The following is a 25,034-nucleotide window of genomic DNA, read 5'->3' on the forward strand; positions in this document are numbered from 1 at the left end:
CCGGGCCTCCGGCCAAGGGCTCCGCAAATGACTCGACGCCGTCTCCTGCTCATTGGTAATCTTGCATACTCCTGGCCAATCGTTTCACACGCGGTTAAACGGGATATCTCTTAGGACAGAGACAACTCCGCTTTTACGAGCTGAGGATATAAGTCCGCTGGACGCAGGCATTTGCCAAGGCTCAGAACGAAGCAACCAAGTACACGCATCGGAATACACTCAACTCAGTATCAACTTACAGTCTCAACCCTCCTGTCTCTCCTAGCAGCCATGGCCCCCATCAAAGTCGGCATCGTCGGCTACGGCTTCGCAACCAAATGCTTCCACCTGCCCTACATCCTGCCGAACCCGGAGCTCGAGGTGTACGCCTTCCTGCAGCGCGCCGCCGCGCCCACGCCGGGCAGCAACGAACAGACGCCGCGCTGGGGCCACTGCACCGTCGACTTCCCGCAGGCCAAGCACTACCGGACCGCGGACGAGTTCTTCGCCGACGAGCAAATCGAGCTGGTCATCGTGCTCACCTCGCGCGCGCACGGCGAGTTCGCGGAGAGGGCGCTGCGGGCGGGGAAGCATGGTGCGTTCTCTTCTTTTCTTTGCTGGTCGTTCTCTCGGGTATGCTGCACAGGACTGACGGCGGTTTGGTGGTTGCAGTGGTCGTCGAGAAGCCGTTTGTGGAGACCAGCGCCGAGGCGGACAGGCTTATTGCCTTGGCCAAGGAGAAGGGCAGGATTTTGACCGTCTTTCAGAGTGAGTCTAGCCCCTGTGTGATTCTATTGAATCTGTTTTTCTTTGATTTTGGGTTGCTGATTTCCGGGCTCGCAGACCGCAGATTTGACAGCGACTTCCGCACTCTGCATCATCTCGTGAGCCAGGGCGCTTTGGGAGACGTGCTGGAGGCAGAGCTTCACTACGACTACCCCGAACCCTCTTGGATTGCGGGATGGACGCAGAAGGAGTACATCGCGGGCGAGGGGATGACATTTGGCCTTGGTAAGGGACTCGTCAACACATCGGTTCAAACATAAAGCTTACCGGTGGGCTCAGGTACACACACGCTGGACCAGGCCTTGTATCTCTTCGGCCGTCCCGCGTCGGTGACGGCGTTTCTGCGCTCAAACCGGGGCGTTGACAGCGAGATCGACGACACGTTTACCATCATCCTGCAATATTCCGGCAAACAGAAGAACCTGCTGGTGACGGTCAAGACCGCCATTGTCACGCACATGAAGGATCAACTGAAGTACTTTGTCCGCGGCACGCAGGGTACTTATCTCAAGGTAAGGGTTCAGCTTATCTCGCCATGGGAACCGTATTGACATGGTGTAATTAGTTTGGGACATGCCCTCAAGAAAGCCAGGCCCTCGCGGCGCCAGGACAGCCAGCACTCAGCGCAGACTGGGGCGTGGAAGATGAGCAGATATGGGGCACGCTGACCACGACGACCGAGTTTGACGCGACGTGCCAGAAGTTCGACGAGAAGAGCAAGAAGTACATCGGCAAGTACCCCAGTCTTCCGGGCTGGTATCGGGGGTACTATGAGAAGTTGGTAGCGGCGATTCGCGGCAAGGAAGAGGTGTTTGTCAAGCCCGAGACGGCCAGGGATGGCCTGCGAATCATCGAGCTGGCAAGGGAGTCCCACGCGAAGGGTTGCACTGTTGCTTGGTCATGAAGGATCGGGGGCTGCGGCTGAGGGGGGTCCCATCAATACCACCACACCAAGCCAAGACAACACTGCATAGAACTGCCTGCCCCTGCCCTGCGCCACGCCCATGCATAATCAGTGCGGTCCAGATCTAAGCAGATCCAGCATGTAAGATCTAGCATCCCCGCGCCTCGGAGTGCGGAATTCGAGCACTGGTGAGTTGAACCTAAGGAGCTCCCGGTTTTCTGCTTTCCCCGACCCAATGCAGCTCTGGACCGCCCCCCTGAGAATCTTCGCCGACATGCTCACGAACTACAGCGCACGAGGGTTCACCTTTCCTGGCGATACCTTTCGTGTCTTGAAGGGGATCAGCCGGCAAGTTTCGGAGCTAGCAAGATGCCAATTCCTCAAGGGGATGCCCACCGCTGCCTTCGACGTCTTCCTCCTCCTTGAATGCAACACACGCGGAGCGCTGCGGAGGCGATCAGGCTTTCCCAGCTACTACTGGTCCGGCTGGGAACGTGGTCCCGACCTGGTAGTGCCACATGTGTGATGACCTGAACGAATGGCTGGAACTACACATGGATTATCTGGTACTAGTGTATAGGAGCCGTTCTGGGGCGCTGAGACCGCTGTGGTGGGACTCCCCCACCAACCAGCCGCTTTTGCACGGCAACCCAACCGACGATCCGGGTTACCGGACGCGAACCCCCGTTCAATATCCGCCTGGCACCCATGTGGGAACCCATGTGGGAAAAGTCAGGTTGGACAGGCTTATTGAAGAATGGAACCACCGAGTTTACGGCGCAAGCTACGTTGGAATTCAAACTCCTGCCCAGAGTGATGGACTCGTGCAGCTGCCGAGCCTACTGTGGTATGCTACTCCGGGCGGGGATCTCTATTTCGTCATCTTGCTGGAGTGGAATGGTGGTATCGCGCAGAGGCGAGACATCGGGCTGCTTGACGGGGCGGCGGTTGCCAACTCGTTGCAGCCCGGTCCGCAATGGAAGGTGTTCATCCTTGGGTGAGGTCCTCAGGACACCGCGGAAGGGAAGAGGCAGATCAGACAGCTTTGGGAGATGGGATCGAAAAGCTCGAACCGAGATCATCCTATCGTGAAGACAACAAGTGAAGCCAGCGCCTGGCGGAGCGGACGCGATGAGAAGGAATGCCGGCCAGCCCACACCCATGCACATGCACGCATGTTCCGATCTCGGTTACCTCGCCGGTTGGTGGCGAGAGCATCGATAGCAGGTTCCCCCCTCCCTCCCCCCTTTAAACCCGAGGATAATGGGTCCATATTGACGAACTGCAGCTCAGAATGGACCAACCCCGGCTCTTCCGCCATGCTCGCGACGACTCGGCAGTGCGGTTGGCGCAACATAGACTGGTAAGGATGTGATAGGTCGTTGGGAAACCGAACAGGACGAATCCACCTGTTATCCCCGCTTTACACAGTATTGCGTGCATGGGCTGCGTATCTGACGATGCAGGGAACCAGGGAGATGCCTTGGAAAGGCCTGGCCCGACGCCCCATCACCGTGGCCCACTCGAATCCAACACCACTGGTGGACTGTCGTTGGGCTCTGCCCGCCACATCCGTGCCGAGCAGACCTGTTGAACCATGGTCCGCGGAGCGTTGCCTCAGATTCGTCCGGAGTTTAGAGACTTGTCGAGTGCCGGGCCCCCCTTCTTCTTGGAATTCTCCGAGGAAATAGCCGCAGGCGGCGTGCGAACCGAAGGCTCTCCAGACCCGCTTTAGTGCAGGCCGGGACAGGGAACCCATCATCGAGGGGGATTTCAAAACTTCCATGATAGAAGCCCGGGTGCCTGGAAAAGTCCCCTCGTCTCGTCGGACAAAGAGAAATGAGCTGGCTGTGCGCACCTCTCCTGCCAAGAAATGCCCGTACGCAGTAATCCGTACGCTATGTACCATGGTTGTGCACACAGTAGGTAGGTACCTGTAAAAGCGGCTCACCACTAGGTGGCGGCTCCTGCACGTTGGGTCGTTGGGGCGATCACCGTGATGATTTGCCGCTTTCAGTCCGAAACGGGCCAAACGGCCCACTCATGGATCTTTGGTAGCGGCCCAATCTCTGCTCTCCCATGACGTCAATCCTTTCTTTCCTTTCGCCTTGAAAGCTGGTTGGAGCTCGCTCGATCTTCTGTCAAGGATGCCGCGCATGGCAGGCCAATTGGGAGGCCAATTGCCCAATAAGGCTGGGGGAACTGGGGGGTCAATGGCCAAGGGTGATCTGGATAGGATTGGACCGTGGGTAGCCGTTGACTTGGGACCTTCACAAACTGACGAACCGACGCCGTAGTTACACTAGCGTCACCTAATGCTGACACGCAGTACACTTTGACGCACCCTGCTCAGGGAGGGGCCTCCGCAGACCCAGGATATCAATTCACGCTCTAGTGTAGGTACGAGTCCTACACTAGGTAGTGCACAACCGTGTGTACCTTAGGCAGCATTCTGGGAATCGAAGATGTTTTGGTGGACTCAATCCCCACCAGGTCCTGTTCAGCGGAGGGATTGGTGTAGGCTTTCGGTGGGGCAGCCTGCCAAGAGATCTTTTGGGGGGCGGCAACAAGCCAATCAGCAACGCTCGATCTCTGCATGCCAATCACCGTTGGCTGGATCTGCAGGGATAACGACACTACACTACCAGGGAGTGAATGTTGGCCTTAGGTGGTGCCGTCTCTCGCCCAGCATCGATTGGCCTCTGAACTCCGGAGCTAGCGCGAATCACACCCACTGAGGTTAGCTCAACGGCCGAGCAAACCGTTGTCGGGTTCGCCCCCCTCTCCCAGACAGTTCAGAACTTCAGTTCCTCCACGGCCCATGGACAGTTCGCCCTGGGCTTGGTCCCGTTCACGAGCTTACCCACCGGCTCACCATCGTGCTGCGCCCAGTGACGGGGCAGAGCAGGCGGGTGGGCAATCACATACTTGTCTAGGTAGGTAGCTATCATCGACCGTTCGCCGCGTTTATCAGCACGCCACCGGCTGGCTGTAAGCGGTCTTAGAGTAGCATCTACTGCGTAAGCTCCGGCAAGGTATCAGCCGCTGCGTGCTTCGAGAAGATGCTGGGTGCCGTGTGGAGATTCCTGCTCTTTCCAACCATGCCTGTCTCTCGGAAGCGACTTAAGACCTTATCTTGCCGCACTAGTTAGGTAGCTTTTAATATGCCCGACGGCGAGTTTCCGGGGGCCATTGACAGCCCTCTCCTGCATCTCCCGCATCGTCACCCCCACTTACCTGACCTCTGCTCCCTTCTCGACGCAACCTGGCCATAGCCACCGGCCGCAAGCAAGCTTGAAGACAAACCAGAACGACTTAAAGGAACCACGCGGGACATATTAGGCCGGGCATGATCTCCGGCCTTCTCGTCGTGGACGAAGTCATATCCTGGGCGGCCCCAAGATGGCGCATCTGTGTGTTGCCGGCGGCGACTTCTCAACGCCCCCGTTCGCAGAAGCCAGCATGGAGACCCAAGACTTCGTTTCTCCCGAGCATCCGCCTCAGCCGCCGCCGCCATACTCCGACGCCGCCGCAGCCTTCTTCGCCGGTCGGGCGTTCGAGGCTGGGGACGGCCGGGACTCTGTAGTGCCGTTTCTCCAGACGACCATGCCAGTTGAATGGCCCCAACACATTGCGGCGGCGTCCCCCGAACATCTACGCCAGACGATAGCTCCAGACCAATACTGGAGCCAGCAGCTGAGCTTGGGAGCCGCCAGCATCGGAATGGACAGTCTGTCGTCCGACCTGTCTCCGTTGGCTGCAGTGCCGTGGGCCCAGCCCGACGGACTCCCTGCCGTGTGCAGATCAAGCACGCAGCTTAACCACGCGACGAACTACCCTGTCCCACCGCTCGCCGTTGACCCGACGCCGAACCTTTTCCCGCATGCGCCGCCGCAGCTCCGCGGACCGATCCAAATACCGGAGCGCGGGATGCCGTCAGCCGGCGAATACGAGTCTGTCTTAAACAGGAAGAGACGAAGACGCCCGCACGCAGACGCGGCGGAAAGGCCGGGGAAGAGGAAAAGAGGATGCTCACCGATACCGACGCGAGACTCCAACGCCGATCTCCCGCGATACCTCCCGTCGCCCAAGCTACGACGGACCTCAATCTCCGACCCAGGCTCCCATTTTCCCTCCCCCGCCCACAGCGCGACTGGCTCCTCGTTCGCCGCGACCGGCGACGCTGGGTGCTACCAACTCAGCGGGAGCAGCCTGGCCAACAACTCCGACGATGACAACTCCGACGAAGACGACGCTGAAGACGGCGACGTGCCCGCACCACCCAAATTGAAGCATCGCACCCGCGCCCGCGCCCGACGCGCCAGCACCAACACCACCGCCAGCACCACCATGGCAACCCCCCACCCCGGCCCCAACCACACGGCCACCGCCACCACCACCGGCACCGCCGCCCACGCGCACACCCGCGACCGCAACCGCGACCGCAACCGCGCGGCAGCAAGCCGGTACCGCGCCAAGACGCAGGCGGCCAGCGCGCGGCTGGAGGCGGCGGAGCGCGCGGCCAGCGCGCGGCACGCGGCGCTGGCGGCGCGCGCGGGCCAGCTGCGCGACGAGGTGTTCGCGCTCAAGAGCGAGCTGCTGCGGCACGCCGGCGCGGGGTGCGGCTGTCCGCTCATCCGCGGGTATCTTGAGCGGGCGGCGGTGAGGGCGTGGAGGGGGTCAGTCATTAGTGGTGGTGGTGGTGGTTGCGAAGGGAGGGAGGGAGGGGGGGAAGGGTGAGGCAAGGGGATAATATAATAAGTATGGAGAGAGATGATAAGGTGGGGTGTTGAAAGGATAACGGGCGGGTGGATGGTGGGAGATGGGTTTGCACCGAGAAGGCGTTGTGTGTTGCGCCGGCGCTGGGGGGGTAAGGTATATCGATCGGTAAGAGAGGGAAGTGGGAGGAAGAGAGCAACGGGGTGGGAAGTGGCACGCTTGTGCTTTTCTCACCCTCAACCCGGCCCTCGCTCTCGCCTTAGTGTGCTGTCGGGCTCTTTCCCACTGGCAGAGCGCAAAGAGAAGAGGCATCTGTCTGGACTCAGCACACTTGTGCTGGGTCGTCGCCGGCTTGCTGCCAGGCGCTAAGTAGCTGGCAGCCGAGGGCTGGAGGGGGGGTGACGGGGATGGTTGATGACCGACTCGGCCTTTGCTTGTTTTCATAATGTAATGACGGAACGGGATCACGGCGCGGCGTTGGGGCAAGTGAAAAGGTATGGCTTTCTGGCTTCGAGGGGTGGGCTGTCCATCTTGGCTCGTTGGCCCGTTGTCTTGTCGTTGTTGTTATTGTTATTGTTGTTGCTGCGCGATGGGCCGGTGTGGCGTGAACCGAAGCCGGTCTCACAACCTGTCCGAAACATGGATACGCGCTATGTCGAACCATCGGTGGTGCCGGGAAGGGGCCCGTTGGCCCGACAGGGGCGGGGCCGGGCTGTATTGAACTAGACGGTCGGTCCCGGCGTTGGGGGGAGACTGGGTCAGCATGACAGGCCTTCGGTGTCCCGACGTCGGGCTCGCACCTCTTTCTGCTGTTGCGAGACGCTCGCTGCTCGTGGGGGCAGCCGGTTCATCTAGGCGGAAGGGACGGTGTTGCCCGGCGTCTTGGGCTGCTCCAGCATGGTGGTTTTCTGCTGGCGGGATCATTGGTGTGTCAGGGAAGGACATTGAGTGAGCATTCGGTTGGACAATCGACACCCCGCGTAACCCGGATTGCATTTGCAACTCAGCACGACGTTGAAAAGAAAGCAAAAGAAAATAACTGTTGTTTCCGATTGATTCTCTGACGCAAAGAGTGCAGTTGATCCGCTCCGTGGCGGAGGAGACGATCCCGATGCGGGACGATCCTCGAGCGGCCAACCGCGGCAGCAACCCGCCACAGTCTCGGAAAGATCTCAAAATTTCCAGGTGTTGGAGCCTCGCCGAGGGTCTGGCTGGCATATGTAGTATATCTCCAACAGGAGGTAACGATGTGAGGGTCAGCTCCGCTGCATGACGGAGGGTTGCCATCATCGAATGGAAGGCGATGACGTTCCGGTGTACGAAACTGAGATGGACTCGGCAATGACAAGGGGGCGAGGGGGCAGAGAGGCATAAAGAAAGGATGAATAGAAGTTCCGAGGTCACCTGGCCCAAGCATATATCCAACAGTCAGTTCACAATCAGGAGCTAGGGCTGCAGCGAATAAGGGGCTATACGGCGTACAGCAGGTGCCCGATGTGTGGGAATATTCTGGAGAAAAGCACAAAAGAAAACCAGCGAGCTTGATCTTAAGGGGACAACGGAGTAGTTCATGCGAGACATGCGTTACAGACGCGGGAGCCCGCAGTATACAGTCGGCGCCCTGCAGCTGGCTTGCAGGTACATCAATGTTCTCTTTGAGGTCCAGACCTGCGGTCCAGAGTCGATTACTAAACTGTGCCCCTCTCAGCAAGGGGTCTGTTTCACACAATCCTTGGGGTTTCTCGGCCACCCCAACGGTCACACGGCCAAGCAGTGCTCGTGTTCCGGAATGACATCACATGCGCGTGGGATTCATGGGCCGGCCCGTCTGGGCGCGCAAGCCTTGTTTGAAACACGTGCCAAAGTTCCCCACAAACAAGGAAGAGCTGGAGCGCGGGCGGGCTGTTCGCTCCGGACTCTCCCCAGATGCTCGGCTACTAATGGACAGCTGGAGCAGCTCCTCTTAGTTCGTCCCCGCAAGGCAGCACACCCTAGGTTTACAGCATGCCGTCATCAACATGCCCTCCGCAATTACGTGGGTGATGCCTGCCTTTGCTTGGAGACGGAAGAATGTGCATTCCAGCTAACAATGGCCCGCAACATACCCAGGCCGAGGATGTGAGGTTTCGGCTGGTTGTGGTCCAAGCTGCGCCCAGGGACCCCACGTGGCCATTGGGGTTCGCCGCCTTTCCAGTGCACCGGTCGACTGAACTTAGTTCGTCGCGGATCCCGACCGCCAGTTGCTCGACGCCATGATGGCCCTCTGCCTCTCGCTGCGCTCTCGCCGCTCCTGCCGGGCGTCCGGCCCGTCCTGGCGCTCCTGCCGCCTGCCCGCCGCCGCGGGCTGACCATCCGCGCGTTCGCGTTCGCGTTCGCGCTCGCGCTCACCGTCGGCCGGCGCCGGGCTGCTCCGCCAGCTGTGGTTCGTCCCCGTCTGCTCGAACGCGGGGCCCTTGCTGCGCGGGAACGAGACGCGCAGCGAGCCGCCGCCCTCGTAGGGCCGCCCGTGCAGCGCGGCCAGGGCGCGCTCGGCCTCGGCCGCCGAGCTGAAGTCGACGAAGCAGTAGTGGTGGTTGCCAGGCAGTGCCCGTGTCGTCTCACGCGGCGTGATGCGCTTGCTGATGGCGACACTAAAAAGGGCGCGGGGGTGTAAGGCTCAACCGCTTTGACCGTTCGACCACTTGGTCGTTGACAGGAAACGTGAAGAAACATACTAGTCAAACCCGGCGAGGATCTCTTGCATCTCAGCGTCGTGCTGCTTCTGGTTGATCATCTTCCCCAGGCCGCCGATGTAGAGCTGTGTGCGGTCGGCCCCGCGACGGCTCCTCTCCTCAAGATGGCGCATAGCCGCGTAAGGGCCCTCCCCGGACTCGCGCTGCCGAGACTGTGCGTTCTGGCCGTCCTCGCCGGCGCCCTTCCAGTCGCCCCATCGCTGGAAGGTCGGGGTATAGTCGCCGCCGCGGTTGGCGCCGCCCGGGCCCCAGCGAGACTGGGAAGACGACGACGAGGACGAGGACTTCGGGTGGCACGGCCCGACCTTGACGGGGCGGTTGAAGAGCAGCGTGCCTGGCAGCGAGTCCAGCGCCCGATCGGCGGCCTCGCGCGTGGTGAACTCGACGAAGCAGTAGCCCGGGTTCCTGCCGCTCACGGGGTCGATCGAGATGTGCAGCTTCTCAAACGTCTCGCCGAATCCGCTCTGCCGCAGCGCGTCCTCGATGTCGGCCGGCTTGACCGAGTACAGCAGGTTGCCCAGGTAGATGCGCCGCCCCTCGGAGAGCGCGTCGCTCTGTTGCTGCTGTGGTTGCTCGGATCGGATGTCCATTGTTATCTTCGGTGTGAAGCTCGACAAGTCTCGATGAGTGATGGGTGGTGAGCGGTGAGTGGTGAGTGGTGAGATTGAGCGGTCGGGTCCGCTCAAGACAGGAGTCAGCGGATCCAGACCGCGATGCCCGAAAATTTTCCCTTCTTCACCGGTGAGTTTAATTAGCCAGTTGTGGGATTAGTGGGGAAACCAGTGGTGTTTTAGGCCGTTGCCACGCCCAACCAGAGCCCAACCAGACGAAAAGGGGCTGTGAGCTGAGTGGTTGGGTTTGTTTTGTCCGTACATTTGAAACCCAGCGTCGGTTTTGACAGCAGCGAACTATGTCGAATTCAAAAAAAAAAAAAAAAAAAAAAAAAAAAAAAAAAAAAAAAAAAAAAAAAAAAAAAAAAACGAGAGGGCGCCACACACAGAGGGTTCATTTCCAGGATCGTGGCACGTCCAAAGGGGAGCCGCACAAACTGACAGACGCCACATTTCGCAGTACGAGTAAGGCACGTAAACGATACGAGTTGTCGGGAACATCTGTTAATGCTGTCGGCTTGTAAAGCTTTACCTGTCTCTAGACGTTAGAGCAAGCGTGGTTGGATCGGACGAAACCGGCGTTGTGAATGTCACCTCATAGCTTGAAACAATCAGATAGGTACCTGGTAGGCTTGTGCACAATCTGTGTGTGGTCTAGGTGCAGCCGACGCTACCTGCCTTGGCGAAGAATTGAGACGGCCGCTAGAACAAGGCATAGGGGGTGGAGAAGACGTCCCCGTTTGATCACTACCTATATTCGACTCTTCGAGATTCTTCTCAAGCTCGTATTCCGATGGCCTGTAGATGTATCCAGTAATGAATTGGCCCTTTTGTGCTTCATAGGTAGGTTCCGGCATGGACTAAATACAGGGACGAGAATATGCCATCGGTCGGTGCAAGACTTGCGTCTCAGCAAGAGCCAGCGAACTACGAATGCCGTCTTCTTCTAATCAGACTTCCTACGCCCATGACCCTGGGTGTCGGCGTCGGCGGGCGCCCTCCAGAGTTACCTGCTCAAGCAGCCTTCGTCGAATGTGGAGACAATGGAGAGGGAAGTTGGGCTCCTTGTTACGTCACATCACAGTAACCCACGTTCTGCCGGGTGCCAAATTCCTGGTTATTTGCCCACCAGAGCCGCCGTCTGCAACGATGTCGCTGCAACCTCGGGAGACGATCACGGCTCCTCTTTCCGGCGGGATTGTCTGTATCGGCTCAATTGACGCATAGATCAACATGGCATTTGGCCAGGCACGCTTTCTCCTCCGCGGCTCGTACTCGGGACCCTCGGGAATGTCCCCACGCACTCCCTACCGCCCCAATGGGAGCCGGACACAAGAATGTTGCTCCCCTGTGAATTTCTCGGCCCGGTGAGGGGACGTGCTTGGATAATATCAACCCAGGCACCAAATACCACGGCAAGGGATGACTGTGAACGGGTGGCGTCGTTTACCCGCCGGTTGTACGAGATGGACGCGACATCGTTTTAGTGATCAGCGAAGGTGTCATTGATTGATTAGGTACTAACAAATGTCGGACGTGTGGTAGACGAGTCAAGAAGAACCACGCAGGGCGGGACAGCGTTAAATAACTATAAAAGGATGCCTTGACTCTTGAGCTGCTCAGGTCCCCGTGCTCACTTCCCGCTTGGTTCGTGTCCGTCGTCGACATCAACGAGGTCAGCCATCATGAAGCTGCCGTCGCCTGTCCGCTTGGCCATAGCAAGTGCCCTTGCTGCCAAAGGCGCTCTAGGGTTCAAGTATCCCGACTGCATGAATGGGCCGTTGGCGAACAATACCGTATGCGACACGACGGCCTCGCCGCCGAAGCGGGCGGCAGCACTGGTCGAGGCCATGAACATCACCGAGAAGCTCGCCAATCTTGTCGAGTATGTGATGGCACGATCGTCTTCATTCTCCGCCACATTCTACTAAACACGCCAACAGCTCCAGCAAAGGGGCCCCGAGATTGGGTCTACCGCCGTACGAGTGGTGGAGCGAAGCCCTGCACGGCGTGGCCGCGTCTCCCGGAGTGTCCTTCAACTGGAGCGGCGGCCCTTTCTCGTATGCCACGTCCTTTGCGAACCCCATCACCCTGTCCGCAGCGTTCGACGACGAGCTGGTGCAGAAGGTTGCAGACGTCATCAGCACCGAGGCCCGCGCCTTTGCCAATGCTGGTTCTGCTGGGCTGGACTTCTGGACGCCCAACATCAACCCCTGGAGGGACCCCAGATGGGGCAGAGGGAGTGAGGTACGGCCGAGTATTGCACCCGTATTTCCAAACGTGCGCGACGCCCCGGCGAGCTGACCACATCTCGTTCCAGACGCCAGGCGAAGACCCTGTCCGCATCAAAGGCTATGTGCGGTCGCTGTTGAGGGGACTAGAAGGAGAGGAGTCCATAAAGAAGGTGATTGCCACGTGCAAGCACTACGCTGCGTACGACCTAGAGCGGTGGCACAACATCACGCGGTACGAGTTCGATGCGATCGTGTCGCTGCAAGATCTGTCCGAATACTATCTGCCGCCGTTCCAGCAATGCGCGCGGGACTCCAAGGTCGGCTCCATCATGTGCTCGTACAACTCGCTCAACGGCACGCCGGCGTGTGCGAACACGTACCTGATGGACGACATCCTCCGGAAGCACTGGCGGTGGACCGAGGACAACAACTACATCACCAGTGACTGCAATGCTATCAAGGTGGGACACCGGAGGGCCGGGAGCTCCTTGACGTCCCAGACTGACAAACGCAGGACTTCCTCCCGGATGAGCACAACTTCACCCAGACGGCCGCAGAGGCCGCCGCTGCAGCTTACACCGCTGGCACGGACACGGTGTGTGAGGTCGCAGGCTCCCCTCCCTACACGGATGTCGTCGGCGCATACGACCAGAAGCTTCTCTCGGAGGAAGTCATTGACCGGGCCCTGCGCCGTCTTTACGAGGGACTGGTCCGGGCCGGCTACTTCGACCCGGCCAGTGCCAGTCCGTACCGTGACATCGGCTGGTCGGATGTGAACACGGCCGAGGCGCAAGCCCTCGCTCTCCAGTCCGCAAGCGACGGCCTGGTGCTGCTCAAGAACGACGGCACGCTTCCCATCAAGCTGGAGGGAAAGACGGTCGCACTGATCGGCCACTGGGCCAGTGGAACGCGCTCAATGCTTGGTGGATACAGCGGCATCCCGCCGTACTACCACAGCCCTGTCTACGCCGCCGGCCAGCTCAACCTGACCTACAAGTATGCCTCGGGCCCGGTGGCGCCGGCCAGCGCCGCCCGGGACACCTGGACCGCCGACGCCCTCTCGGCTGCCAACAAGTCCGACGTCATTCTCTACTTCGGCGGGCTCGACCAGAGCGTGGCCTCCGAGGACAAGGACCGCGACTCTATCGCCTGGCCGCCGGCACAGCTGACTCTGATCCAAACCCTCGCCGGCCTCGGAAAGCCCCTGGTCGTCATCCAGCTCGGCGACCAGGTCGACGACACGCCCCTGCTCACCAACCCCAACGTCTCGGCCATCCTCTGGGCCGGCTACCCCGGCCAGTCCGGCGGCACGGCCGTGCTGAACGCCATCACCGGCGTCTCCCCGCCGGCCGGCCGCTTGCCCGTTACCCAGTACCCCTCCTCGTACACCTCGCAGCTGCCCCTGACCGACATGTCTCTCCGCCCCGACCCCGCCAGTGGCCGCCCGGGCCGCACCTACCGCTGGCTCCCGCGGAACGCGACCGTCCTGCCCTTCGGCTATGGCCTGCACTACACCAACTTCACCGCTCGCCTCATCCTCCCCCTGAAGCCCCTCGCTCCACCCGGGCCCCCACACCCACCATCTACCTCCTCCTCCTCCTCCTCCGCCAGCTCCTCTTCCTCAACCGCCACCGCCTCTCCATCCTCCTCCCCACCGCAACCCCGCAACATCGTAAACACAACCTCAACACCACCCACCCCGTCCCCGTCCCCGTCCCCGACCCCAGGCCCCAATCCAGCGCAGAACTTCACCCTCACCCCCTCGGCGCTGCTCGCGCCCTGCAAGCTCGCCCACCGCGACCTGTGCCCGCTGCCCTACCCGGTCACGGTGGAGGTGACCAACACGGGCGCGCGCACGTCCGACTACGTGGGGCTCGTGTTCGCAACGACGCGCGACGCCGGCCCGCCGCCCCACCCGCTCAAGACGCTGGTGGCGTACGCGCGGCTGCGCGGGATCGCGCCGGGCCGGACGGCGCGCGCGCAGGTGCAGGTTGCGCTCGGGGATTTGGCGCGGGTGGATGCGGCGGGTAATCGCGTGCTGTATCCTGGGAGGTATGGGTTTGTGCTCGGTGTTGGGGAGGATGGGGAGGGGGAGGGCGAGGGTGGGGTCGTGGAGATGGTGGTTAGTGGCGAGGAGGTGGTGTTGGATGAGTTTCCGCAGCCTCGGGGGGAGTGATGGAGGGGACTGGCAATGTGATGTAGGTGGGCGGGATAGAAAGGGGGAGGAGGGGGCAAGGAGAGTTATGATCCAACTAGGGGGTTTGGCTGAATAGGAGCTGTTGATTACTACCGCAGATTATTGCTGTTTAATAGCAATATCACTTTCCTTGCTCTTCGGGCCATCACTCAGCCTGCGTCCGCACGACGATCTTCTTGGCCGCCTTGCCACTCTCCAGCTCCTGGATGCCCTTGATGACACTCTCCCAGCCGATCCCGTCGAAAAGTTGGTACTCGATGGGTCTCAGCGTTCCGGTGCCGAGGTGCGCCTCGAAGGTGGAAATCCAGCCGGCGATGTCCTGCGTCACCTGCGCGCCGGTCGACTCGTCAAGGCGGCAGAGATGGCCCAGCGAGGCGCGGTACTCGTTGATCGCGGACGGGGTGTTGAAGGGGGACCTTGTTCTCGGTCAGGACTTCATTCCTCGTAGCTGCTGGACAAATATTGTGAGTAAAACCTACCAATCGTCCACCGAGGTCAGATATTTGGTCGCAGCCGTGGAGCAGGTCTCGAGCGCCTTCACCATGATGTCGTAGCCGTACGCCGTCGTATCAATCATGCGGGCAAAGTTGCCCCCAGTGACCTTCTTTATCTGGGCCAGCTGGTCGTCGACGGTCGCTCGGTTGTTGAAGGTAGCTGTGGCGCCGCTCTTCAAGGCAATCTTACCCGCTGCCTGTCAGTATTTCCCGTCCATTGGCCAACAAGGAGATTCCGACGACGACGACATACAGAATCCTTGGACGGCGAGCAGGACGCCAGCACCTTGTACCCGCACGCATGGGCAATCTGCACGGCAAACTGGCCCACCGTTCCTGCTCCGCCGAACACGACAACCCACTCGTCCTTCTCGGGCGCCCTGGTGCCGTCATCGGAGAGCTTCAGCCCGGCGCCGGCGAGCAGGCATAGACCGGCAGTCTGGTCAAGAAAGGCAAGTTAGCATGTCACAACACCACACCCCATAGCAACATCCCTCTAGAAGGGGGGGAGCCTACCAACAACCCAGCCCCGACCGTAGCCGCCTCCTCGATCGATATGTTATCCCCTTTCTTGAAAACCACTCCCTCCTCCACAAGGAAGGTCTCCTGAAACGGCGCGAACCTGTTCTGCCCGAGCGGCGCGCAGCCGTACACGGTGTCGCCGGGCCGCAGCCGGGCGCACTCCGGGCCGACCTCGAGCACGGCGCCGACGAAGTCGCTGCCGATGACGGCCGGCCACTCGGTGATGAGCAGTCCTGTGTGTTGCTGGAGGGGCTCACTAGAGGGAAGGTAATTGATTAATTACGGTGTTGGTCTTGCAGTCTCTTGAGTTGGCGGTGGCGGGGGCGGGAGATGGCTTCTTACACGGGATTGAGGCCCACGGCCAGGCACTTGACCAGGGCTTGCTTTGAGCCCGGGATTGGGCGGGGAAGGTTGCTGACGATGGTGTAGGGCTTGTCAGGCCCGTCGATTGTGATTCCGGACTGCGTGGCCATGGCGGTTGCAGGGAGAGCGCTCAGGGGCTGAAGAGGAGGATGGACGGGCGGGAGAAACTGCGCACAGAAAATGGACTTCTTTGCAGGAGAAAGGTTGAAGCTTTTATCTTAATGTCCATGATAACACAGAAGCTGCAGAATCACAGCACGGAGCTAGCTCCGGCTGCATGGCGCTACAGCCATCTAACTGCCCAACGACCTCCTTTATCCATGCAACCATCACCGAAAGCCTTAGCTTTATCCAGTTACGCGAGCTGCCCTTCAATCGCTTGCGGGGTTCAAGACTCAGCCAGTCGGCTAGTCAATCGTCTGTTGCTGACATGATGTGGCCGGAGACGCGACTGAGGTTGCCTGGGCCAGGCAAGGGCTTCTGCATCGTGATGCAGCTGAGGAGCCAGCGCCACACACGCATTGGAGAGCGACGGAACTCCTTTCCCCGCTCATCAATTAGTCAAGGCCAAGCCGAGGATGCGAGTTGAGAAGAGGGTTCGGTGGCAAGGCTTCTAGGAGTCTGGAACCCAGACGAGAGCTCGGTGCTGAGCGGTGTTTGCAGCGAGGATGAGGCAGCGGCAGGATGACGACTCCCGGAGCGTGCACACTATTTCAACGGAAGAGACAGAGCAATATTTTCGAGTCTGACAATCTGCCAATCAACCCAAAAGAGCAGGTCCGAAGGAGGCGGCCGCGTAGTAGGAGTTGGTCACTTCGATGCAGTAGTGCATGATAGGGAAGATGGCCCGATTCCAGGTTGGCCAAGAGTTTGTCCCCAATGCAGATGTATATATATATTGTGCGGAAAGATCCTCACTGCCGACGATTTGGAGCCGAAGTTGGTCCCTATGAAGGGGGCCCTGCTTAGTGATGATAATCTAGTGTATAGTCGGAATCCGTCAAGTCATTGTGTAATCCTTGCTAATCTAGTATAGGCACCGGTCTTCGTTAAGATAGGCATAATTAGGGAAGCGGTCGAGAGGACCTGGTGTGCTCCTTTATTTTTTTTTCTTTTTTTTCTCTTTTTTTCCTTTCCTTTCTTTTTCTTTTTCTTTTTCTTTTTTTTTTTCTTTTTTTCTTTTTTCTTTTTTTTCTTTTTCTTTTTTTTTTTTCTAGCGAGCCCATGAACCCCAACAGGGGGAGCACATGGCTAGGACGGCCAAGGTCGTACTGGACAACACCTGTCTCTTCAACTAAGCACAAAGCAGCGAAGGTGCCAGAACCCCCTAGCAATGGAACAACGGTGTTCTAAGCCTGTGATCTCCGCTTGTTCTTTGAGTTTCCCTGCAAAAAGCCAACTCCGTAATCATGCGGCATCGCCGCATTCTGGGAATACGAAGTGAGGAGGAAGACGGGATGAGCCGCTTCGCATTAAGATACAAATTTCTAACTAATTATACCAGAGTTGAGTCGCAGATCTATTCAATAGGCAACTGGCGAAGCCGCGGCTTATTGTTCCGTCTTTTTCTCCCGCACTCCCCCAGCGGCTCCGTCCTTCTCTTCGTCCGACGTCGTAACCCCGTTCGCGGCCTCGTCCAGGCGCGCCTGCTTCGACATCTTCATCTGCTGCAGGCCCGTCTTGTGCTCGGTGTGGTCCTTGCTCAGCTGGCGCGAGCCGACGAGGAACGAGACCAGCAGGCCCAGCCCGGCGAAGGCGACGTACATGATGAACATGGTCCGCAGGCTCCCCGCGTACGCGTCCTGCACGAGCTGGCGCGGCCCGTCTGGGAGCTCCTGGACGTGGCCCACGCTGGACGCCGCGTTGTTGCCGGAGAAGAAGCTCGCGACGTCCGGGCCGAGCTGCGCGGCCAGCTGCGGGTACCGCTTCTGCATGCCATTCTGGAAGACGACACTGCCGATGACGATGGAGATGGCGGTGAACAGCTGTCGCACGAATTGGAAGGTGGCGGTTGCCGAGGCCATGTCGTGCGGCTTGACGGTCGCCTGGAGAGCGATGAGAGGGGCCTGGAAGTTCGGTCCGACACCGATGCCGGCAACGATCTGATACAGGACGATCTTGGCCCAGTTCGCCTGGGACTCGAGGTTGGTGAAGAGCCCGAACCCGAGCGTCATGACGGTCATGCCGAAGATGATGCACGGCAGGTACTTGCCCGTCTTCTTGATGAAGAAGCCCGTGCCGGCCGAGAGCAGCGAGAGAGACATGACCCACGGGAGGATGTACACGCCCGACATGAGCGGCGAGGCCCCGAGGACCGCCTGGAAGTAGAGGGGTAGAAAGTAGCTCCCAGAGACGAAGACGGTGCCCTGCAGAGCACCGACGGCGAGCGCGGCGGCGCTGGGCCGTTTCCGGAACAGGAACATGGGCACGAGCGGGTACTCGGCCAGCCTCCACTCGACCAGGACAAAGAGACCAGCGGTAACGACGCCGAAGATGATCAGGCATATGACGGCCGCCGAGTTCCACGGGTAGGTCACACCGCCGAACTCAAGGCCGAGCATGACCATCAGCGTCGCGCCGACGACCGTTAGGGAGCCGAGCCAGTCGACGGCCGCCAGGCCCTGCCGCATCGGCGTGCGCGGGTTGTGCAGCTTAAGCACGAGCGCCAGGATGGTCATGCCGAGGCCGGAGATGGGCAGGTTGATGTAGAAACACCAACGCCACGTCACCTCGGTGGTGAACACGCCGCCGAGCACGGGGCCAACAGCCGAGGCCACTGCCCACACCATGCCCATGGCGCCAAAGTAAATGCCTAGCAAAGATTAGGTCAGCCTCCGTCTTCAGTGAGAAAACAACGGAGAAAAAAAAAAGGGGGGGAAAGACAAGAACTCACCCCTCTTCCTCATCGAAAACAAATCACTAATACACACATTAACCAAAATCACAATCCCACCCCCACCCACTCCCTGCACCGCGCGCGCCACGATCAGCATGCCCATGCCGACGCTGACGGCGCTCAGCAGGGAGCCGACCCAGAAGACGCCGACGGCGATGAGCAAGATGGGCTTGCGGCCCCAGATGTCCGAGATCTTGCCCCACACGGGCGCGGCGGCCGCCGTGGCCAGCATGTAGGCCGACCCGATCCACGTGTATCCGGCCGTGCTCTGGAACTGCAGCGCGATGGTCGGCACCGCCACCGTCACGATGGTGACGTCCAGCGCGGCCAGGAAGAGCGCCGAGGCCAGGGCTAGGATGATGAAGGTTGTCTGCAGCGCCGTGCGCGTCTCCTCCGGCGCCGGTGGCGGCGGCGGTGGTGGTGCTGGTGGTGGTGCTGATTGGGCAGCGGCATCGCCCTCGCCTAAGGGACTGCTCGCGGTGGGTGGTACATCTGAGGGTGCGTCGGGGGTGGTGATGGTGTTTTGCTTGGTGCGGGCAGACGAGGAGATGATGGTGTCGGCGCTGCTGGGTGCGACCTCAGTCTCCTTTTCCGGGCTGCCAGCCACGGCCGTGACGGTCGCGGCCATGGCAGCAAATGCGCTGCGTGCGACAACGGGCCGCTCCGAAAGACACAAGGGCTGAGACAATGAGTGACGGGGTGTCGTAGGACAGGACCCAGCAGGCCGGTTCAGTGAGACCCGAGCGTGAGACACCAAGAACTCAAGTGGCGATATTAATGGACGTACGAATGTACATATGCAAAGTCGTCAAAAGGGGTAATGTAATTGATGAGAACCAGAACAGGGGGCAAAACGACGGAGTGAGCCTGATTAAATGCCGATCTGAGTGAGCAACCGACGAAAGTGTTCACTGCAACATTTTTTTCTGATGACGAGAGCAGCACGCCTGCCGGATTTAATAACTGATTTCCGACGAATGGCCCCTCCCCCAGGCGGTAAAACCGACCCGGCCAAAATGTTCAGTCAAGAAGGTGGGCCCGGCTGGGTTCGATCCCCGAGTGGAGACCGAAGGGCTGGGAATCGAAGTTAGCCAACGCCTCGAGTTTTCGAACCTGGGTAGAAACGAGGTCGAGTTTTTCGCGTGCGCACGGTGGGCCTTTAAGCTTCTTTTCTTCCTCTTCTTCAGTTGCTCTTTTTAGAACCATTACCTAAACGTGTGGATATCCAAGTTCAAGACCACCCCAGGTTGGCAACGGATCCTGGCTTCTGCACGTCACATCGCCTGCGTAAAAGTGCCCCTGCCTCTCTGTCACGACCCAACCGGCTGGCTGGCTCGTATGTCCGGGTTAGCCCCGACCTCCCGGCAGTTGATGATCCCTGCGCTCGGGGCAGAAGCGCCCCGCCATGATGCATCCAGCCGTGCCCTCTGACTCACCCGGCCGACTTCGATGAAACGACCACGCAATCAGATCCGAGCCGATCACGAGAAACAGGAAAGTCGCATGGCCGAGCCGGATGGACACATGAAGACGGGTTCCCCGGAGATACGGCGTTAAGGATCGTTAAGGATGGTTCCCCGGAGATGCGGCCTTAAGGTAAGGAAGGCTTCTTCTATCAGGATTAGATGGAATGTCTAGATAGACGGCCCAGGATCCAAAGCACTCCAACAGAAAGAAGCCATTACTCTATCACCCCCCTCTTTGCCGGCATTATACAACTGCCTTCGCTGCTCTCTCCGCTCCACTGCAGCGATGCACTTGCAAGCACGAACACGTATCTACATTACCCCCCTCCCCCACAATTCCACACAGTCATAGCCAAACGGGCCGGGTCCCAAGCAGCCGTCTCAATGGCGACGGCGCTCAATGGCCGCAGCGCTCAACGCCGTCGTCGACCCCGCCGCCCTGTCCACGCCGCCGACCAAGGTCATCGGCGCCGGCGTGGTGCTCCGGGTCGGCGGAGCAGAGCGATTGTGCTGCATGTGCGCGCGGACCAGGTGTCCGGCGGCCAGGGCAGAGCAGAGCGACAGCTCGCCAGCCAGGACGGCAGCCGCGATGATACGGGCCAGCCGCCGGGCATTCTCGCCGGGGCTCGTCGGGTGCGGGCCGCGGACGCCGAGCATGTCGAGCATGGCCGCCTGCGGCTCCAGGATGGTGCCGCCGCCGAGGGTGCCGACCTCGAGCGAGGGCATCGAGACCGAGATCTGCAGCGATCCGTGGAGACTGGGCGTGCACACGTTAGCCATTTTTTTGTTTCCCACAAGTCCGCGCGAGGAAGGTTACTCACTTCTTCATGATGGTAATGCAGTTGGCGCTTTCTACCACCTGTGCAGGATCCTGCCCCGTCGCGAGGAAGACGGCGGCGACAATGTTCGCGGCGTGCGCGTTGAAGCCGCCGACCGAGGCCGCCATGGCCGAGCCGATCAGGTTCTTGTTCACGTTGAGCTCCACCATGGTGTCGACGTCCGTCTTGAGCACGCTCTTGACCACCTCGGCGGGGATGATGGCCTCGGCCACCACGCTCTTGCCGCGCCCGTCGATCCAGTTGATCGCCGCGGGCTTCTTGTCCGTGCAGTAGTTGCCGCTGACCGACACGATGTTCATGTCTTCGAAGCCCTCGCTCATCATGACACTCAGCGCGTGCTCGACGCCCTTGGAGATCATGTTCATGCCCATGGCGTCGCCCGTCGTCGTCTTGAACCGGATGTAGAGGTTGGTGCCCGCGAGCACCGTCTTCATCGTCTCGAGGCGGGCGAAGCGGCTGGTCGAGTTGAACGCCTTCTTCATCACCGACTGGCCCTTCTCCGAGTCGAGCCAAAGCTTGGCCGCGCCGGCCCTCTCGAGAGTCTCGAATGACACGCAGGGCCCGCGCGTCATGCCGTCGGCCGTCAGAACCGTGACCGCACCGCCGCCCGAGTTGATGGCCTTGCACCCTCTGCTCGTGCTTGCTACCAAGACGCCTTCCGTCGTGGCCATGGGGATGAAGTAGCTCTGCCCGTCGATAACCAGTGGGCCCGCAACGCCGACAGGCAGGGGCATGTATCCAATGACGTTCTCACAGCACGCCCCGAGGACCTGGGCCCAGTTGTAGTTCTGGTAGGGAAGCTTCGATCGCTCCAGGAAGCCCGTCAAATCCGCGGTCGCCTTGGTTCGCGAAATGATAGTCCGGCGGATTTTGACGGCGCGCGTACAGTCTTTGAGTGTCTTTTCCAGTGCATACCCGGGGATCTTGCCGCGCATCGACAGCGCAATGACTTCTTCGTCGTTGAGTTCGTGTGCGCGCTTTTCCTGGAGCATTTTTTCCATCTCCTCCTGGCTACGGATAGTCACCGGTTGTTCCGGCACTGCCTGCCCCGGCAGAGCAGCGCTTTGCGCCGGTTCGGACTCATCGTCCGTCAGGGCGGGCGTTGGCGGGACGGACGGCGGAGACGGCGGTGGGCGTGTGTATCCCCCAACCGGGAGCGTGGCAGACTCGGTGTCGTTGAACCTCTGGGCCGCGGCGAGCTCCTTGGGGTCAATGGGGTGGTCGGGGACGTTGGGGTCCTTGATGCCCCATCTCGCCGCGTTGAAGAGGTAGCCGTTGAGCGCCACGCTCAGCGCCAGGGCGACCACGATCCACTTGGACAGAATAGGGTCCTCGAGACTCTTGAGGATGCTGCCGACCATCCGGCCGCCGACGCCGTAGCCGGCAAGATCGGCGAAGCCCTCCTCGTCTGCCTTGTCGGCATTCTGCGGGAGGTCGTAGTGCACCGAAGGGAATTCGAGCTCGTAGCGGATTGGGTTGAGCACCGTGACGATGGTCTCCCGCCCTTCCGACCTGGCTGCCTCGAGCACCACGTCCAGGCCGTTGGACGCAACCTTGAACGGATCCACCGGTGGGGGGGTGACAACACCGCCCAGACCGCGCGCCCAGGATGAAATGTGAGAGATGGAGTTGGCGCTCCGGAAGGGGATGGCACAGAGATTGAGAGCGTTGACAAGGAAGAAGCCCGACACCATGATCACCTTAAACTTGGGAATATGCGTACTCTTGAACTGGCGGCCAAAGATGGTCGTTCCTGGCTGATCCGCGCCGTCCACCCCGGGCCATTCGTTGCTCTGCGCGACGTTCTCGGCCACGCGGCGGCTGACACCGTCATCCTCAAGAGCTTTGCGCATCTCCACGTGGCGCTTGATCCGGTTGATCTCGAGCTTGATGCAGAGGATGGCCGTGTAGAACGAAAAGAGCAAGATGCAGTCGAAGAACAGAATCCAGGCGGCCAGGAAGCAGAACTGCTGGAGGCCGCCTTGGACGCCAGATGCGGCGCCCAGGATCAAGACGCCAATCTCGATGGCATAGTCCTTAACAATGCCGAAGCCTTTCTCCTTGATGGCGACGTAGATAGCCGACTGGATGATGCTGCCGGGCACGTCGGCCTTCTTGGACCCCTTGCCAGATCCCTTCTCGGGCCTGCGGTGCTCGATCGCATGGGAAAGAACCGCTCGGGTGAGGACAATGTTCTTCTCGAAGCCGATGGTCACGACCAGGAAGGGCAGGCCCTCTGAAAGCAAGACCATGGAGATGGGAACGCCGAGCTTGGTGGTGACAAAGAGGCCGAACAGGAAGGCGAAGGTGGACGAGAACAGCACGCTGGTGGCGAGCCAGAAATTGGAGCCCATGCCGCGCATCGAGACGAACAGCGAGACAAAGGTCAGGTGCATCGAGATGTAGCCGAGAGCCATGATGATGATGTCGAGCGTCTCGGCGGCCTTGAGGAGGTCGAGGAACTCGACCCAAGCGTTCCGCGCCCACCTCGCAAGGCTGCTCCTGGTTTGGGCCCGCGCAGCCTTCATGATCCACATCTTCTTCTCCCGTCCATGTTCCGTCTCCCTTATCTCCTGTGAGGGAATGTCATTCGGGATCTCCTGTGCGAGTGAGAGGAACTCGGGTGCCTGGTCGTAGGGGACCGAGAAGACTAGAGCGCTATCCTGCGAGTAGGTCGTGAACGAGTTCGAGGTCGACGGCAGCGCGCGGATCGAGAGGTTTTGGGGCATGGGCACCGCACTGGCCATGGGGGCGGCCTTCGACGGGTCGGTAGACAGAGATTCGGGAAACACCAGCGTCAGGAGAGCCAAGTGGTCGGCGTTAGGGGGGATCGGCGCGTCGGTATCACAAGGCTGCCACGTCCAAGCGGTATCCTCGCCGGCACGGAGCAAGCGGCTACCCTCGACAAGAGAGGACCACTCCGCCTTTCTTACATTGGTGGTAGCGTCGAACAAGCTCTCCTCGAGGAGGCCGATGTAGGAGGAGCTCGCCAACAGTGCGACAACGACAATGGTCTGGATCGGGTGCGTCGACGTGAGCCGCGAGAGCACCTGCAGGAGCGGCGTGATCTTTTTGTTCAGCCATGAGGGAGCGGCATTTTGCGAGCGCGGCTGTTCCCCGCGAAATCGCGACGGCAGAAAGTTCGAAGCGATCATGGTGAGCAGGGGGACGAAGTCGTCACTGGTGTCTCTCTGACATGAGGGCGTTCAGGAGGAATAGAGAGATCTGAACCACGAAATGCAGTTAGCCATTGACCTGGCTGGCAATTTGCCGCGATGAGAAGCATGTGAATGCATTGTGAAGCACACGTCGCGCAGCGCTGCCGCCGTTCGGTTGCGAGCTTAGCTCGGCCCGCGACGCCATCTCGGCGGGAAGCGGAGCCGTCGCCGATTCAGGGGGAAGTACGGGATAGGGACTTGTCACACAACCAGCGGACTCTCGAGCAAAGCAACACCTTCAACCATACCCTGTATTGAAATGCGTCGACTTGCGAGTCGGCGGGTGTCGCGCAAGCTTCCAAAGATCTGTTGTGGACGAAGGGACCGCTTGGCCGGCACAGCGAGACACAGCGAGCGGATGTCAGCCCCCAGGAAATCGGCAAGAACGCTGCAAAGCGCGAGACCGAGGTTCGGTGCAGGGACGGCAGCAGCGCGCCGGGAAACGATGGCAATGTTGAATTGAGCGTCCGCGGGCACCTTGAGGGGGGAACGAACCGCCGAGTGAGGTTCGATGCTGCTCTCGCTTGTCGGAGGCGGTGATCAATCTCAAAAAATAAATTCAGACCAGTTGGGGTTGGGTCATGTTAGTGTAACGCGGTCCAACAACCGTTTCTTGCATAACTGCGAACGCACTGCCCACCTGCTCAGTTCCAGATCCCCGGTCGCACATGGCGAGCAACGATTGGCGTCGGCGCCCATCCCCACAGCCAAAAAGACGGAATAGGCTAGCGCCGAGTGGAAAGTGGGAAACAGTTGGCTTGGCATAGGAGGCGCGCAAGCCATGGCACTGGCAGGCAGCTGCTGATGCCAGTGTTTGCCACTTGTGTTTGAATCCGCTTCGCGGTTATCGCGTTAGCGTGCTGCTCCACACCAGTTTCTCGAGGCGGTCAAGTAAGGGAGGCGCCTTTCAGACGTTACGATTGTCGTGATGGGCCGTCCTAGTATTGTCCTCGGCCATTCCTTTGTCGCTGGAGGTCGAGATGGAGGGCCAGGTGACTTTGCAGCCCAGGAAGCTACCAATTTGCTTCCACCAGCCGCCCTTACGTTGCCGGACTAAGGTTGCGTGCAAGATCA

General features: G+C 60.0%; 7 protein-coding genes across 7 annotated transcripts; 3 read left to right on the forward strand and 4 right to left on the reverse strand.

Moving 5' to 3' along the window:
• Window positions 1–116: 116 nt before the first annotated feature.
• On the forward strand, window positions 117–1,509 carry THITE_2122175 (uncharacterized protein). The gene is made up of 4 exons (XM_003656844.1): window positions 117–574; window positions 652–747; window positions 823–990; window positions 1,045–1,509. Exons 1-4 carry the CDS (start codon window positions 271–273, stop codon window positions 1,314–1,316), a joined length of 840 nt encoding a protein of 279 aa, XP_003656892.1. The 5' UTR covers window positions 117–270; the 3' UTR covers window positions 1,317–1,509.
• Window positions 1,510–4,918: 3,409 nt separating this feature from the next.
• On the forward strand, window positions 4,919–6,409 carry THITE_130791 (uncharacterized protein; the record flags this gene model as incomplete). Its single annotated transcript, XM_003656845.1, has 1 exon — window positions 4,919–6,409. The coding sequence occupies exon 1, from the start codon at window positions 5,072–5,074 to the stop codon at window positions 6,407–6,409; it is 1,338 nt and encodes a 445-aa protein (XP_003656893.1). The 5' UTR covers window positions 4,919–5,071.
• A 1,978-nt stretch (window positions 6,410–8,387) lies between these two features.
• Window positions 8,388–9,875, reverse strand: THITE_2122177 (uncharacterized protein; the record flags this gene model as incomplete). The annotated part of the gene is made up of 1 exon (XM_003656846.1): window positions 8,388–9,875. A coding segment is annotated over exon 1 (605 nt), but the record flags the coding sequence as incomplete, so codon positions are not given.
• A 1,625-nt stretch (window positions 9,876–11,500) lies between these two features.
• Window positions 11,501–14,141, forward strand: THITE_122652 (glycoside hydrolase family 3 protein; the record flags this gene model as incomplete). Its single annotated transcript, XM_003656847.1, has 5 exons — window positions 11,501–11,634; window positions 11,675–11,978; window positions 12,052–12,426; window positions 12,480–13,494; window positions 13,693–14,141. 5 exons carry the CDS (start codon window positions 11,501–11,503, stop codon window positions 14,139–14,141), a joined length of 2,277 nt encoding a protein of 758 aa, XP_003656895.1.
• Window positions 14,142–14,307: 166 nt separating this feature from the next.
• On the reverse strand, window positions 14,308–15,651 carry THITE_2092065 (uncharacterized protein; the record flags this gene model as incomplete). Its single annotated transcript, XM_003656848.1, has 5 exons — window positions 14,308–14,578; window positions 14,642–14,841; window positions 14,910–15,095; window positions 15,173–15,434; window positions 15,521–15,651. The coding sequence occupies 5 exons, from the start codon at window positions 15,649–15,651 to the stop codon at window positions 14,308–14,310; spliced, it is 1,050 nt and encodes a 349-aa protein (XP_003656896.1).
• Window positions 15,652–16,992: 1,341 nt separating this feature from the next.
• Window positions 16,993–19,261, reverse strand: THITE_2122180 (uncharacterized protein). The gene is made up of 2 exons (XM_003656849.1): window positions 18,435–19,261; window positions 16,993–18,353 (listed from the first exon to the last, which is right to left on the reverse strand). The coding sequence occupies exons 1-2, from the start codon at window positions 19,063–19,065 to the stop codon at window positions 17,092–17,094; spliced, it is 1,893 nt and encodes a 630-aa protein (XP_003656897.1). The 5' UTR covers window positions 19,066–19,261; the 3' UTR covers window positions 16,993–17,091.
• A 763-nt stretch (window positions 19,262–20,024) lies between these two features.
• Window positions 20,025–23,897, reverse strand: THITE_135005 (3-hydroxy-3-methylglutaryl-CoA reductase; the record flags this gene model as incomplete). The annotated part of the gene is made up of 2 exons (XM_003656850.1): window positions 20,025–20,660; window positions 20,725–23,897. The coding sequence occupies 2 exons, from the start codon at window positions 23,895–23,897 to the stop codon at window positions 20,285–20,287; spliced, it is 3,549 nt and encodes a 1,182-aa protein (XP_003656898.1). The 3' UTR covers window positions 20,025–20,284.
• Between the last annotated feature and the right edge of the window lie 1,137 nt (window positions 23,898–25,034).

This window comes from Thermothielavioides terrestris, chromosome 5 (genome assembly GCF_000226115.1).
Source record: "Thermothielavioides terrestris NRRL 8126 chromosome 5, complete sequence".
NCBI lineage: Eukaryota > Fungi > Ascomycota > Sordariomycetes > Sordariales > Chaetomiaceae > Thermothielavioides > Thermothielavioides terrestris.

Excerpts from the sequence above, each read along its gene's own strand:
- THITE_2122175 (XM_003656844.1), top strand. The coding sequence starts at position 271 with ATGGCCCCCATCAAAGTCGGCATCGTCGGCTACGGCTTCGCAACCAAA. Across the intron at positions 575-651 it reads GCTGCGGGCGGGGAAGCATG|TGGTCGTCGAGAAGCCGTTT; the intron begins GTGCGTTCTCTT and ends TGGTGGTTGCAG. Across the intron at positions 748-822 it reads GATTTTGACCGTCTTTCAGA|ACCGCAGATTTGACAGCGAC; the intron begins GTGAGTCTAGCC and ends CCGGGCTCGCAG.
- THITE_2122180 (XM_003656849.1), bottom strand. The coding sequence starts at position 19,065 with ATGGCCGCGACCGTCACGGCCGTGGCTGGCAGCCCGGAAAAGGAGACT. Across the intron at positions 18,354-18,434 it reads GTTTTCGATGAGGAAGAGGG|GCATTTACTTTGGCGCCATG; the intron begins GTGAGTTCTTGT and ends AATCTTTGCTAG.